This window comes from Apteryx rowi, unplaced genomic scaffold (assembly GCF_003343035.1).
Source record: "Apteryx rowi isolate R43461 unplaced genomic scaffold, aptRow1 scaffold_466, whole genome shotgun sequence".
In the NCBI taxonomy this organism is placed as follows: domain Eukaryota; kingdom Metazoa; phylum Chordata; class Aves; order Apterygiformes; family Apterygidae; genus Apteryx; species Apteryx rowi.
In genome coordinates, this window is record NW_020450723.1 from 619093 (window position 1) to 635353 (window position 16261).

General features: G+C 37.0%; 1 protein-coding gene across 4 annotated transcripts in view; it reads right to left on the reverse strand.

Moving 5' to 3' along the window:
• Positions 1-13774, reverse strand: part of YAP1 (Yes associated protein 1) — an 89051-nt gene extending 75277 nt beyond the window's left edge. For all 4 annotated transcript variants that reach the window (XM_026077907.1, XM_026077905.1, XM_026077906.1 and 1 more), the window contains exon 1: positions 13521-13774. In XM_026077907.1, the coding sequence (XP_025933692.1) occupies positions 13521-13558 (38 nt within the window). In that variant the 5' untranslated portion in view covers positions 13559-13774. The remainder of the gene's footprint in view (positions 1-13520) is intronic.
• Between the last annotated feature and the right edge of the window lie 2487 nt (positions 13775-16261).

Genomic DNA, 16261 nt, shown 5'->3' on the forward strand with positions numbered 1-16261 from the left:
CAGGCATCTCAGGAATCCAAGTCCCTACATAAATTGTTGAACACATATTAGACTGCAGCAGAGCGCAGCATAACCACTTGGACAACTTGTTGTAAGTGAAATGGAAAGTGGGATCTCATCACACTATCTTACGCATATGAAACAGCCTAGGCAAGTTTCTGAATTAGGGTTTTTGTTTTTTTTTTTTTAATCCTAAAAAAAAATCCTATCTAAAGAATGGCACTTCATTTGCTTGATTAGAAGAGAAACTATAGCCCATTTAAAAAGTCATTAGGTGTGAGCTGCCCATCAAGATCCATGCTAGATGCTTGACTCCATTGCAGAGAATGTCATTTTCTGAGGAGCCACAGACAACAGCCACAGATCACTTTTGTGAACTTTGAAAGAAACATATTTAGAACACTTGGTGAAACCATGGCTCTTAGATTTTTCCAGTCAAACTAGGAGCTTCAAGATTGTTAGGATCCTATGCAGAATTAATCAACCTTCACTGGTAGGAGAAGAAGACTTCCATCTGAATTTCTCTCTCTCTTTTTAAGACTTGGACAATCGCCTCTTATTAGCTGATTGACTACTGATTGTCACATTTCAAACAGCACATATCCTCTGTCACAGGATCAGTTACAAGTCAGGTTAGCAATCTAAAAAACCACAAATCTGAGTGCCACATACTCCCTTTTTGGTTACTGTACTTTTTACTTACTGTCTTGACATGTAGACATATTACACAGCACAGAAAATATGATATAAGCATCTGGCACTGAGATACTAAGAGGTAAGGCACAGTATTGACAGCTACTATTTTGTAACTAAATTCAAACTAAGATATGAAATGACAATTCCAAAGCAACGTTAAAAAGCAAAAATTCCAGTAATTACTGGAGCTGATTATATGAAGAAACATTAACTTGTCTTCCAAATACCTTGGTATGCTTAGTTCTGTAACAACCTATCCACTCAATTAAAAAAAAAAAAAAAAAAAAACCACCTACCTACACGTGTACTATCAGCCACGAGATATTTTATTCTAAAATTGAATCTCTTGGAATTTTTTTTAAATGACATACACAAACATCACTTTATCACACAAACATACTTCATTTTTGTTGGAGTGGATCCAAGACATAAGCTGGAAGCAAGTACAGAAGAACTTTTCCTTTCGAGATGAATGCACCAACAGAAGTATTTGCATCCCAAAGTTCATAAGGAATACTCCACTCCTGGAGACACAGCAAAAAGCTCACCTATAACAACAGTCATTAATTTTCAAAAACTGATGACTAGATCTGATTAGGAACAGCAAGCTTTTAAGAAAACAAAGAAGGTACAGGGTAAGGATAGACCCTGACTTGACCTGAGCAAACAATTAATAGTCTCAAAAACAAAAACAAAAAACAAACAAAAACAGGAGGTAGAAATCATCAGCTTTTGCAACAGAGGCAGGCCTCCAGTCAACTTGTACAGGGGTCTACACTGAGATCTGTGCTGGAAAAAGGAGAGCAGAATCATGACAAAGTCTCACAATGATACAAATTTACTCATGGTCAACTACCGAGTGCGAAAAACTGCAGAACTCCCCCTTTTGAGTGAAGAGGCAATAAGCAGCAGAAAGAATACACTGGATACGTTTTTCAGATGAAGGGTTTAGAATAGGGAATGTTGTACACCATTCCGAGCCTTTCATCTGAAAAATAACATACAAAAACTGGAAAAGACTCACAGAAGGGCTACAGGGCTGACTAAAGAAAAGCTTCTATCTCAGAAAGTCCCAGCAAGTTAGGATGCCTCAGGTTTGAAAAAATATATATATAAAAGAGACAATTTAGAGAGGAAAAGATACTAATCTTGAGCAGCATGGATAAGTATCAACTGTTCATTGTCACTTCCAAAATAAGAACCAGGCACCACTGAACGAAGCTGATAAAAACCAGGCTTAAAACAGAAAGAGGTATTTCTTTGTTCAGTGAGGAGTAGGTCAGTGAAACTCCTTGCCAAAGCATGCTGTAGAGGCTAAAAGTTTGCATGGGTTCAAGAGGAGACAGGGCAACGAGCCTTGGAGAAGAGAACCACCAGACGGACAGAAACCACACCTGGCTCAGGAAATTCCTGAACTGAAAGCAGCTGGAAGCTGAGAGAGCACTCAGGGAAAAGTATCACATATGCTTGCACTGTTCTTAGTCTTCCCTAGAAGTTTGCTTGTGACTACTACTGGAGACAAGATACAGGGCTGGACAAGCCTTTGGTCTGAATCAGTATGGCCATATATGGCGAGATGCAGATAGCAAGCTCTCTTACAAGAATAATGCTGAAAGGGCCTAATATTTGCAAAGTTTTAAAAAGTCATGGCTGGAACATCTGATTAAGAACTGCAGATGAAGATTTGGGGAGAAAAGCATAACTACGACTTCTGCCTCACCACTGCTAGGGTTCCTATTTCTTATCTCCACTTCAGCTGCACATCATCTTCTGATTTTTTCCTTCATGTAAGCATTATAATATACATATACCATATATGTATTCCACAAAAGATACCAATAGGAAACAACACTGCATCATCTTTAATTCTTCAGTTCAGCCTTGCAGTGTCCCCTGAAAGCCAAATATTGGCTCTACAATCCACATGAGAGGTAATAGCTAACAAATTCTCAGCACATCTGAAATGCTGTGTGGAAGCATGAGCAAAGCTATTGAGCCTTGACAGATACATTTTTTTTAAAGTACTAATATTACCTCAAACAGTATGCAAGTGATATATTAAACTTACTAAAAAGCTACTAGTCCTTTTTACTAAAAAGCTACTAGTGCAAAAGAAGATGAGAAAATTGTTTTACAAAGCACAACAACGGGACAGTATCAGTTGCTACTGCACTGTGGTATACCTTCTTTTCTAGGCTCAGCAATTTGATAAAGTAACTGCTTCCAAGAATCTGCATCTTAATTATTTTTTCTGCACCTCACAAAATGGGCAAAGGAGTTTGGTTGGAATTCAAGAACTGGATTACATCCCATACAACACAAGAATGTGTTGTGTATCTACTCATTTTTACAGGCACAGAAACTTCAAGGTGTATCTTGTAGTTTGACTGAATCAAAAGACAAAGAAAGTACATGCATACCTACCGGCATATGGTAGGTGGGGCTGAATATTTTATCAACAGTGATAAGTAACTGAATGGTTAGCATTTTAAACTATCTCTTGTAACTTCATATCACAACTGCAGGTGAAGGCAGTACAGACCAAATATATTTTTTTAGAAGTAGGTGGATGCTAGTTATTTCAGCTACTTCTGAAGTGAAAGCATCATGGTACAATTGCACGCATACCTTTCATGTAAAGAATTTTACAACATTATAGACAAACTATGTGCAGTTACTGGCAAAGCAAGAAGTATCAGCACCAGAATCTCCTGTGTTTCCAATAAATTCCATACAAGTGAGCTTGTATAGCATGCACAAAAAAAGGTTTAAAAAGGCTCAAACTCTCTACAGAGTATGAATTTCACTACTAAAGCTTTTTTTTTTTTTTAAAAAAAAAAGAGGACTCAATGACATTTTATGGGGATAAAAGATTTCTTCCAATAAATTTATTTACAAATTTACAAATCAGTTACAATAGGTGGCAATCTTTACTTCATTGCAACTCCCTCAACTACTTGATGCTAGCTGTTAACTGAATTTAGAAAGTGTTTAAGATCCTACCCCCTCAGTTTCACAGAGCAAGCATTTGAAGACATTTAAAAAGGCAAAACGTGGCACAGCCAAGGGTCTACACTCCTACTCCAACAGGACTGCAGAGTGGAGGAACCAATTAAAGTTCACACGCAAACTCCAAGTTGTTCACCACCACTGCACAAACAAGATTCAAATCGTAACCCTGAGCAAAAGTCACACAAATAGCTGCACCAACAGAAACCCCCGCCGTCTCCCCAAACACACTCACATTTAAGTACAGCCTTAAAATCAGAAGTTGAACAACTGGCACCACAATTTCTAAATTGAATTAAGAATCATTTTTTCCTGCAAACTTTACCAGGCACAACTGACATTTAATTCACTAAGCAAACAAAGAGCTGTTCAAGTTCCACAACAAATCTCTACAGCACAAACAGCTGATTGTGTCAAGACCCACCTAACAGTGTAATAAGAAATAGGCACAGATTTGAATAGCAAAATAAGTTTTATAAGAATATAATTAAGACTTCCTTTGACCTTGTTAATAGGGATGCTGAAAAGTTAAGAATTAACTGTTTAAGCTAAGGTCTGTTTCACATTTTCTCTTATTCTTAGCTAGTGACTAAATTATCAGGATATTGTGAAATAGCCAATTGAATTTTTCCACTTATTAGTCATTACGGTAAAAAAAGACAAAAACAAAAACTCACAACCATACAGATTATCACAGTTCTCTTAAGATTCCAGATCTGAAAATTGCTATCTTACCTCATAATTATTTAGGTCCAATATCTTAAACATGATTTATTTCAAAGAAGATACATACTAAGTATTTTTAAGTTTCAGAATAAGATTCCCATAAAAAGTAAAAACCTGAAAGACCAGTTAAACTCCTCTAGCCTGTGAGTTAAAAGTGACACACACAGGTGGAAATTAAGTGCATGTGTGTTTAGGGACAGAAGTAGGAAAATGCAGTGATCTACACTGACGATAAAATACATATAATTATGTCAGCAGCAGCCTAACCAAAAGCTCTCTCAAAAATCTATCAATACACAAACTAGAACACAGGCACCTTTAGTTTAGTAAGGCTCATGTGTGCAAAGCACTATAACCATGGAACAGTATTATTAAATGATTTCACTGAAGACTGGAAGTGTTTAAAACATTTTACTCTTAAAAAAGCAAAATTCATCCTGACCCAAAGACGAGCAAAACAATAAATGGACATCTAAATTCTAAAAAGCATGGTAATACTTTTTTTTTTTTAAGCACATGTTTTTCCTCAAATATACAAAAACTGCCTGCAAAGTTGGCCATAGAAGATCCTTCCAAGTCCACCAACCTAGACATGAAGATGCATATTCTACATGCAGTCGTTATTACGTATTTCAGATTACAAATGCATTTTTAAACTCAAGCTAGAGACCAAAAAAAGTATAGGCACAGTCCCTTCTAAATAAAGGAAACGCATGCAACTCTGTATTGTTTAGCACCCAGTCTAGTTAAATCTTAAGTGTTTCAAACRATAAGACTCATCCTACAAAGTTTTTCACATTCTTAATAGCCCTCAAAACTACAAAAAATTTTCCTTGAGCAATCTTTAATTTTTTAATTTTACCTTTTCTTTATAACAGCCTTTCATACTTCACACTACGTCCTTGTAAGTACATCTCATTTTACATCCTTAGCTCCTCCAAAGCTGCTGAGTCTGACTGTGACAAAAATTTCATAAATGAAACTGAATGGCATGTGAACTGGGTATATTGATCTATCAACTATATTATCAAAAGGCTCAGTAAATATGGAAAAAAAAATTGTCTTTTACTCTACTTCTCATCATTCTAAACAGATTATATGAATGTTAGAATAAAAGTAATTACAGAAGACTCAAATGGCCAACCAAGCTTTTGAAATAGGAACAATAAATTAGAAAAGAATTTTTTTTTTTAAGTGAGAAGTTCTGAGAAAATATACCTGGTATATTAAATTAAAAAATTGTCACCTAGTGAGTCAGGATGTTTTCTTTACCCAAAGAACTCCATTTTGGCTATACAATCTATGTTTGTTTGCTTTCAGATAATGTTTTATTACGTCATAAACGTGTAATTTTACAACATAGCCAGAAAAGGCAAAAAGTTTTCTTAACATTTCAGTTACAACAGTTAATTAGAAAGGGAAAGGCATTCTTAAAGCAATAATACTATTTAAATAAACTCCAGCATAGTGCAGACAGACTTCCAGCAAAGCTCTCTATAAATCAGAACCCTTTGGAGATAAACTAGCAATAGCAAATGACCTTTACTTGACTTTGCTATAAAACAGTTCAGCAAAAAGGTAGGCTTCACAACCCCAGCGTAATAATCAATAACTAAACTTACCGCTAACACTGATCTAAGTAACCAAATGACATGCAAGAGACTCAACAAAAGAGATCTGGTGTTTCAATATGACACAGCAAAGTCTCATTAGAGAAATTAAAGCAAAGTCCAAGACTGTTTTCAAGACAGCTTTGTTTCCTTAGCAACTGGCATGACTGACATACGGTATATGGTAAAGGTCTTACTTCACAAGGCAGCTTTAAATTATTAGCTTGACTTAACCAGCAATTTAGAAAACCTAGCTATACTTGTCTGAAACACAGCCTGAAGTAGCTTAGTTAAAAACCAGCTAAAACACCAGCTGAGCACTGTTAAAACAGACTTCAGGAAGCACTTCAGGAGGCCATGAAACAGTGACACAGCCTAGGCATGCACTTCAAAACACCTATTCTCCAAGAACTCCAGTTTTAATTGGCAAAAAATAAGCTAATAGATACCATTTTCATAATAATGACAGATTTCTCCCATGCTCTAGATTCCTATTTAGATGCTTAACAAAAAAATACATTACACCTGGGAAATTTCCAAATATACCCTTAGATAAAGGGAGCTTTAGCAAGCCATGTGTGAGAGGATGCCCTGTCATTACATGGCATCTATCTGTTAACATTCCAATACAGTCTCCTTCCCCCCAAATTTGTTTCACATTAGGCAAACCCCCAGGCTGTCAAATTTCCCCTACAGACATTTCTGCCTTTCAGGGCAACTACATGCTGTCCTGATCATGTCCTAGGGGCTCCCAGCAGAGGGCTGCTAGTCAGAGACGTCCAACGAAAATTTCCTGCATTCAACCAAGTGAAATTTTCTTCAGAATTTACAAAAGGAAGAGACCGAATCATTTAAATTTTAGGGTTTACATAGTCCTGGGCAGCCTGTTTAAAAACAAACAAACAACCCCCCCCCCAACAAACACCTTAAAAGAGGGGGCAATATTTACACAAATAGTGAAAGCTTGTGTGTTCCACCATTAATGAATTTTACTGCATATGTATGTTTGTATTGTACAAACAATAAATATAAATATGTTGGAATTTACCAAAATACTAGAACACAAAATTATATGGAGAATTGTTTCAAGAGGTTAAACTGAATCTAATTACATCATCTGAATTCATTCCCAGCTATGAAGATAAACACATGCAGCGGTCTGGCCACATATAAAAAGAGGAGAAACATCCTTATTTTTGGCCGACAGGTCTCTATAGCTCTCTATAGCTGTTTACCTCACTGGGGGGGGGGRGGGGGTTGGTTAGTTGGGAGGAGGGGGAGGACCCTACTCTAAACTAAGAGCCTGATAGAAATTGCTTGTAGTTAGTATCAGACTAGTTTCAATAGCTAATCTTGTATCTAAACCCCGAGTAACACATCTTGTTCTCCTGGGTGTCATCCAATAATTCCTTATGTTTGATACGTGGAAATGTTTCTTTGGGAGCAAACTAGGAACAACCACTCTGCTTTCATATTACATGTGACCCAATTTAGATCTGCAGTTACATTTCAGCACACCCAGCGCTCGTAAGTTAATTTCTCTGCAAGTCTACTGTAAAAATGGATAAACTGAGTGAAAAATCCACCTTGCTTGCTCTGTGTCAGCTTTTAAGAATTTGCAGCTGTTGTGTCAAAATTGCAAAGGGAAACTGAGCAAAGTGTAAATGAAGGTTTTATATTTGGAATTTTAAAGCTACTGATTTGCTTCTTTCCAGAAATGAAAAGATAGGGTAATAAGAGACGAAACTTGTAAAAGTGGGTATGATTTGTGCCACGTATGCCACTGGTCGGATTTAATTGCATTTACCCATTAGAAATATTTTTTGCAAAAACTGGGGGGTAACGCCTGTCTTACTTCCATGGGAACTTTCAAATTAACATCCTTTTTTTTACTGCTTTCTATTGAGTGGCAATTTCCATGATGTGACCGATGGGTTACAGATTAGTCTATGCTACAAACCAGATGACTACAAAAAAAAAAGAAAATCAGCTATAATTCTTTGTCATCTTTAGCATTGAGAAGAGGAAAGGGGAAGGGATAAGGGAGCCCAGAAGACACTCATCCTGATTTATATCAGATTCTTGTTTGTCTTTAGAAGAGGTCAAGACCTGAGCAAACAGAAGTGGTTCCATGGTGGCAGTAACTGCTCACACAAACTTCATGCTACCTCTACTTTTAAGCAAACACAGCCTGACCTAATCTTTAATAAGGAGAATAGCAGAAGCATCTTCTTAAATATCAAATTTGCATTAATCCTGTATGAGAAGCCTCTTCCTATTATTACTGATCAGAGAGACTCCAAGACTTCTCTTTGTAAAACACTAGTAACTAAAGATCTGTGTGACAATTATAGTTGTTAACACATTACAATGTACTTCAAACCACAGTAAGATAAAACTGATCTTAAATTTGATCCAGGAGATTTGAAAGCATTGCTGTAAAACAGTATTACATATCTGAAGTATATAAAGAAAAACTACACTGGTGTTCTTGACAGCTAAATCTGAAGTAATTTTGATCAAATCCATAAGGAAGTTGAAAGGTTTAGTTTTATACATTTGCCAATTGAAACAGCCATGTTTTTCCACCTTAATGAAAATGGTGTTAATACAATCTTATTTTTCCAAGTATGCCATTATTTTCTATTGAGTACATAGTGCATGTACTCAAACCTTATTTAGATTTGTAAGAATTATATTCATCAAGTTATATTTTCTACAGCTGGCCTATACTCCCCTACAGCATTACTAGCTCTCAGTAAAGGCTTGATCTGGTGCCCTTCCTGTTCCTCCTCCCTTTTAAAGATATGAAAATCTTAGTACAGCTCCAAATTCAAGATAGTTTATATCAACATCATTTCACAGAACAGATTTAAAGACTGACCGAGAGGTAGAAGGAAGGATATACACTTAGAACTATCTTCCAAGACCAAAAATCTTAATTGTGAAAAACATATCACAATGTGTTTCACTTTAAAAGCATTTGAGTTAATATTTCTTTTCTTAGTTATGTTCTGAAATTGCCAGTGTCCACTTTCCTCTGCACAGATCTCATGGAATTTTTTTTGTAGAGTATTGATCTTATAAGTATTTTAATAGTCAAGAATCATCAATATAAAATGAAATTATTTTATTGGACTTATTACAAACTAAACTGAACAAACAGAAAAATCTTCAACTGCTTGTAGTCAAACCTATCAAAAGAAATGGTTGCAGTTTTGGTCTCCAACAACACAATTCTTTTAATGCCAAGCTAGTCTGAACTATAGAACCAAAAACACAAGAACTCCCATAAAATGATAATTCTGAATGTGCATTTCCCCAGTAAATTAAGGCATTTAGGAAAATATATACTACAGTGGCAGCAAAGTATCCAAGAAACACTTTCTGCCCTGGAAAACTAAGATGACTTTGACTGGTGGGGAGGAGAGCAGAAAGGGAACAGAGGCTATTGGGTGGGTGGGCATGCTGGGGTTTCTAGACAGGGATGTGAGAGAAATGTAACACTGTTGGCTATTTTTTCCATGTATGAAATAATACTCTTGTACACATTGGGTCACAGGAGAAAAAAAAAAAAAAAAAAACACATAACAACAAACCACCCCATTACCTTAGAATGATTTGGTTTCACAATATCCAAAGTAACACCTATCCATACCTCTTTACAAAGCACTTAAGAAGTGTGTAACAATAATCCATTTTTAAGGTTTCTGCCAGATGGGTAAACACCTCCAACACACCCACAGACACTAATGAAAACCACCTTGGCCTCCTTCAGGAAGTCATTCAACACTTCACAGAAAAAATAGGAAGTTGTTGATAAACTGCTTGCAAGAACTACTTCCTGTAGGAAAAGTAATTACAAGACTGTTTGCTGGACAATCAGTTAACTTTTCCTCACACTGCAAGACGAGAAGAGGTATTACACCACCTTTGTAGTAATTAAAAGCATAACAGTAAGTCAAAATGATACAATGTTAATTCTAAAATTGTACAATGGTAATTCTAAAATTGAGCCAAAGTTGAACAGACTTTTTCTTTCTGCAAGTTGCTGTCTGCTACTACTATGGCATATTATCTTTTGCCCAGAGAGTGATCCAGTAGTTATTCTCCATAGTTCACTGAAATGTCAACCAGCAGCTGGCTAACAGGAAGTGGTTAAAAAGCAATGCAGATGACATCTCCACACAAACCAAGCAAGTCTTCTTTACAGCATGCTTAAGAAAGGGCTAAAGTATAAGTGTGCAGATGACTCAGATATGACCACTTACTAACCAGGCAAGTCTTAACTAATGAGCTCTATTTAAGTAACAATTTCAGTAAAAAAAACAGAATTAGTTTTACCAGCTGTAGCAAGCATGTCTTAACTCACTGTTCGAAATCATCTGCATTTTCACTAACGGAAAATTATACTCAAGAGTCCTACTCATAACAGTGAGATGAACGCTAATGAGTGGAATTCTGGCAAATCATACATTGGGCATTCATACATAAAGGGGTCTATTTATCTAGATGACAGGCTGATTTACAAGAATAATTCTGGCTCAGACCCTACACTACTACTCTCACACTCTTTTTAGTATGTATGTGCATGTGTGTGGTGTGTATATAAAATATCTGTCTGGCCAAATAAATGTGTGTGTGCGCACACGCACGCGCAGTTATTTGACCAGACATATTTTCTCCCCCCACACGCTATTTTTTCATCTTTGTGTGAACTACTACGCATGCAATGCTTGACCCACTGATTACAGACTGTATTCCTTATTGTATTAAGTACAGTACTCAATTTTGTATTTTTCTGTTTGCAGTATAGTATATTATGATAACTATAACCATAAGGCTTACTGACATCTGGAAAAAATCTAATAGTTACCTATTCTGCAAAGATCCTTCTAGAGCCTGAATACCAGACTGTTCATGGAGTGGCTACAGAACAGAGCAAATGGAAACAAAGAGCAGTGCAGCCAACCCAACAAAAAAGCTGATTGCTTGGAATAGAGACCAAAAATCTGCATATGGGAGAAGGAACCATGTTAAATGTATTTAGCATCAGGAATCTGAGTACTCACGCTTGGAGCAAAAGTTTATAGCTAGACAAGACATGAGTTTTAACAGGCTTGTAGGTATGAGATAGAACTTAACACTGAAAAAAGCTACTGTAAGCAGCTTCTGAAATATAAATTCATTTTTTAAAAGTAATTCTTAAATTTCTTTGAATTTCTTAGTCATACAAAGTAAACATTTTTCTTGTACTTGAAATCTATCATTTCTATAAATCTTTATGAACTCCAATGAAGTAGGTGGATCTCACCTGTAGATAGTACTATACAACCTTTCAGAACAACAAATGTTCTTCAAGTGTGAACACAGCCTTCAGAACTGTCCTCATTAGATGCTCTCATACCACAGCATCACCCAAGGAAAGCCAAAAGAAAACAGCTCATTAAGCTGTTTAAAATCTCCCAAGGTCAGCATGTGACCCAGCAGGGAGAGGTTCAAAAAGTACAGCCTTTATTTTTCTTCCTAACAACCTGGTTTGTTTCCACTCCTTTCCCCTTCAAGACACATCCTTCACAGCTAGCAGCTCTTTCAATCATTTACTTTGGATGTCTGCTTGAGAACAAACGATCTTGCTCATGCAGATGAGTTTGCCAGACTTGTGTGTACTTTCCAGTCTCAGGCTCTTTATTGTTCTTGCTGAAACCTGACCCTTTGAAATGGATACCAGGACACCAAGAAAGGACAAAAAAACTTGCAGAAAAAAGGAAAAGATTTTCTGTGGTAATAATGAAACTGTAGAAAAGCTTTCCAAGATCAAATCCTTCCCTCTGCTTTCACCTGAATGAGCATAATTAAAACATCAATTATAAGAGCGTAAAGACATTTTGCATCTCTTAAACAGTTATACTCTTTCTGTAAAATCTAAAGTGTTAGCAAAAACAAACACTTGTGACAGTGCAACTTACAAATCAAATACATAGTGTTCATGTTTTATAAGCTATTCTTTAAGAGCTCTCACTAGCACAGTCAAAACAAAGTTTGCTTTTCATTTCTAAACTCATTGGGCCTTGAGAAAAGCACAGAATGAGCCACAGTTTTCATGTGATATAAACTTACATAGCTCCAAATAATTCTGTTTATGCCCACTGAAGATCTCACATTCTAGCATGCATTTATTTGTTAAACTTCACACAAAAAATATTGCAGCTTCAACCTCTTTAGCTAATGCTCATTTTCACATTCCTAACATAGAGCAATGGTGTTCAAAAAGTAACTTTCAGGCTCAAATAATGTCAGACAACTGCCACTCGTGTAACCTCCTTTCATTAAAAGAAAAAAAAAGTGATGCTAATTTCAGTATGTGAAAACATTACTGCTCTAGGAAGGAAGTTTTAAAAGTTCGGCAATTTCCATTTTCATCACAGACAATGTAGATTAGCTTTAAAAGCTACAAACCCAAATACTTCAATCAAATGCACATATTAATAACAATGATGTTTTAGCAAGAAAGGTAAGAATACAGATGTTTTACTTGGCTGAAACATGTTTTATATACATAACATACTGTGCTGCTCCTCCCCTCTCCCAGCCCTGAAAATGACATATAATGCATTATTTAGAGCCTTCCAGTTGAATAAAATATTCAAAATATAGTCAAAATACTTGAGGGCCAATTATGTGTCTTGGTGGGCACACTTTCAGGAGGAGGACAGGCTCCTGCTGTTTTAGAAAACTACACAGCATAAAAGAAAATGCTCCCTGATGGATTACGTGTCAGATGGCTGGCATGTGTAACCTCTCTTCAGTTATAGAAAAGGTGATACTAATTTCACTGCGTGAAAAAGCTACAGCTGTAGGAACAAGAAACAACATTAAAAGTTCTGCAATTTCCCTTTCACTGCAGGGAATGTAGATGAGTTTTAGGAGTTACAGACCCAAGTACTGCAATCAAATGCATATATTTATTAATTTCCTCACGAGTACAGAGTAGGCAGAAATGTTTTGACTACATCCCTACACCGTCACACTTCTTAAAAAAAAAAAAAAAAAAAAGTCTTTCTGATATATTCCCACTCCAACAACGTTCCAAGTTACTCTATTTTTTCATAGGTGTATCATAAAAAAACAAGGAGAAATATATTTTGACCTGAACGAGAACTCTAGCAAGATCCAACAAATCCAACAGCCATGTTGCTTAAAAATCTCTTTGCATTTCACTAAATTTTAGTATATAATATAATGGACAAGATTCTTCAACTAAGAATAAGATAGGATAAACATTCACACAGTCAGATACAATTTTCAGAAACAGCAGAGAGTTGAAATGGGAGAAATACTGAAGTGGCAGGATCTCCTCTCCTACTGAAAATCAGGACCACGTTTTTAAAATACGTATTTTAAACATAATGAATTTAACTAAAATTCAAAAATTGTAAAATGTAGAGATACAGCTAACTCAAAACATGTTTTACTTACTTAAGAAAGTATCTCTGGCCAGACGGTGTCTTAGCCATCTCCCAACCTGGTGGCAAAGGTACGTCATCAGGGATCTCAAATGAAGACTGGCGGAGATGTTGAGAAGATGGAGCTCCAGGACCAGTCACTACTCCAGAAGGTGTAAGCGTCCCTGGAGAAACAGCCCCCAGCTGCAGCGATGCTGGAGAGGAATGAGCTCGGACATGCTGAGGAGTCAGGGCTCCTGCAGTCCCTGCATCAGTGCTGGCCTGTCAGGAGTGAAATTATTTCCATTAAGACTTTTATATTTCAGCAAAAATGCATCTGTTGGAAGACATTTCACTTTATTGGAATCTTTCAAGAGAAACTCATAAGTTGGCCATTGTAAAGTTCTGTTTATTTTGCAGCTGCTGCTGTTCAAGGAGACCCTCAAAGTAGGTTGGTTAATTAGTGTCACAAAAGCTCTTGTACAAGTCAAAAAATATTAACTGTAAGTATTTTCTAACTGCATTTATTTTTATTTTGAAAATTAAAGTTCTTTCTACCTAGTAAAAGTTTAAAGAAAAACATGCCCCCAGTCAAAAGACCTAATACAAAATATTGCATAGCTCATCACCAAACTGCACCATTACCATCGCACCCACTTTTCGCTGGAGTTTATTTCCCACTCTCCTTTTGAAAAGTGGGGAAGGGAACGAAGACACCCCCACATATACACCCTTTACACAGGTTTAAACGATGACACAAGGACAGCAGCAGCAAAGAACTCTGCCCACTGACACCAGGCAGTTCCAAGAGAGAAACAACTACTGAATTCTGCCATAAAGAAACTATGCAAGACTGAACGCAAAACTTCCTAAACCTCACACAAACTGCACTTTAAGGGTATGTGAGGCTTATAAACAGTTTGCTCATGCTTTATCCAAAGCAAAGCTTCGGCAAACTGTTTTACTAGTCAATCAGAATGACTCACAAAACTCCTCACCAGAAAGCTGCCAGTCATAAGTACGTAGAACTTCTTCATCAGCAGACAGGCGTCCACCACAAAACAGAAAAGCAGCTTTGAAAACTAAATATTTAAATAATATTGGCTTTTACATATATTCACAAATTAATTCTTTTTGCAGATACACTAGAACAACATGGACACCTATAATAAGTTGCATATATCAGCCCTTGCCACACCTCTCTACACAAGGTATTGCACCACACATGAGGCCCCATTTATGTATTCTTACGGAGACTGACATTTCTGTGTTTCATTAAGTCTATATGTGAGGAAAAAGCTTCATATATTAAATTGGAAATTTATTTCAAAGAATTAGCTTACATTTAGATTTTAATAAAATGTGCAAGTTACAATTCACTTGAATTTGAGGTGCTTTTTAGTCTTGAGAAACAAAAAGAAAGAATTACAGAAACCTAAGGATTTTTTCTGTTAGACAGAATATTTTTATGGCACAAATGAACAAAAAGGGAAAATTAAGACAGCCTTACTTAAAAGACAGTCAACAATAAAACAAATGATTTTCTAGTTTCAGCTGGATTTTTAAGTTTATATTTTAAGAACCACCAACTGGTACAAGGAACAATAATCCAACTAAGCTGTATGCATTACAGATGTAGAGTAACATACACAAGTGAGATAACACTAAGCTTAAAAGTACACGGTGTATGAATGTCATAGAAGTTAAATGCATTTCAAATATGAGAGCCATTTAGCTGCACTTACTGTATTTAACAAGACACAGCAACAAGCAGTAGATGAACATATACCAGTGCTGTGCATAATGAAGAAGTGATAAAACTTGCATAACTTGAATAAAAGCTGTGTAATAACTTTGTTATTCCTCAATGGATTTCAGTATGTTATTAATCCTGATGAAGTGATATGATTTTTATTCAATAATTCAAAGGACTGCAACTCAGAAGCAAACAAAAACACAGAAGCGACTCAGCCCCACCCCTTTCTATTTTGCTTTCAGTCTTACAATATAAAGGCCAGATTGATTTTCGAGTATTTGGAAAATGAATTAACTCCTAGGCTAAGGATGTATGTGCCAAGGTTCAGCCTGGAGTAAACTTCTGAAGCTAAGTTATAAATCCTTCAAAACAGAAGTTTAATAATGGAAATGTTGACAGACCCTTAACAACCAGAGTACCAGGCACCAGTACACAGAATAAGTTTCACTCCTACTGGCTACACAGATAAAGTGACAATAGCCAATAATAAAACCTTTATAGCTTAGCAACAAAGTTCATTACTTAATAAAAACACTCCAGTAGGCACAGCCTCTTTCCAAAAAGTTAGTAATAGCAACCTAAACATTAACTTTTAGCCATATTTGCACCAACACTTCGGTCTTGGCACAAAAGTCGCTCTGCTTAGAGATCAAACGCTGGCAGCGCCTTGGTGCCGACCCTGTCCGACGCCTCCTGCTCGGCCTGCACCGCAGGCTGCCGGGCGCGTTTCTCGTGGGCGCTCAAGTCCCCGAGATTTAAACTTTGAAGTCATACGTGCCCAGCGCACGACGGCTAATTTAATGGACGCCCGGCACGGCCAGGCTTAAAGGCACCAGCACGCAGGGAAGGCGCCGGGCTGCGGAACTCGCTTCCGACGGGGGACGGACTCCGCGCAGCCCGGCGCCGCGATGAAATGGTGGAAAGCGACATCCATGTCGGGGGGCTGGCACGGCTCCGCAGCCCCCTCCCGCACGGTGCGGGGCGGGCGGACGCCGCGGGATTAGGCCGGGAAGCGGAAT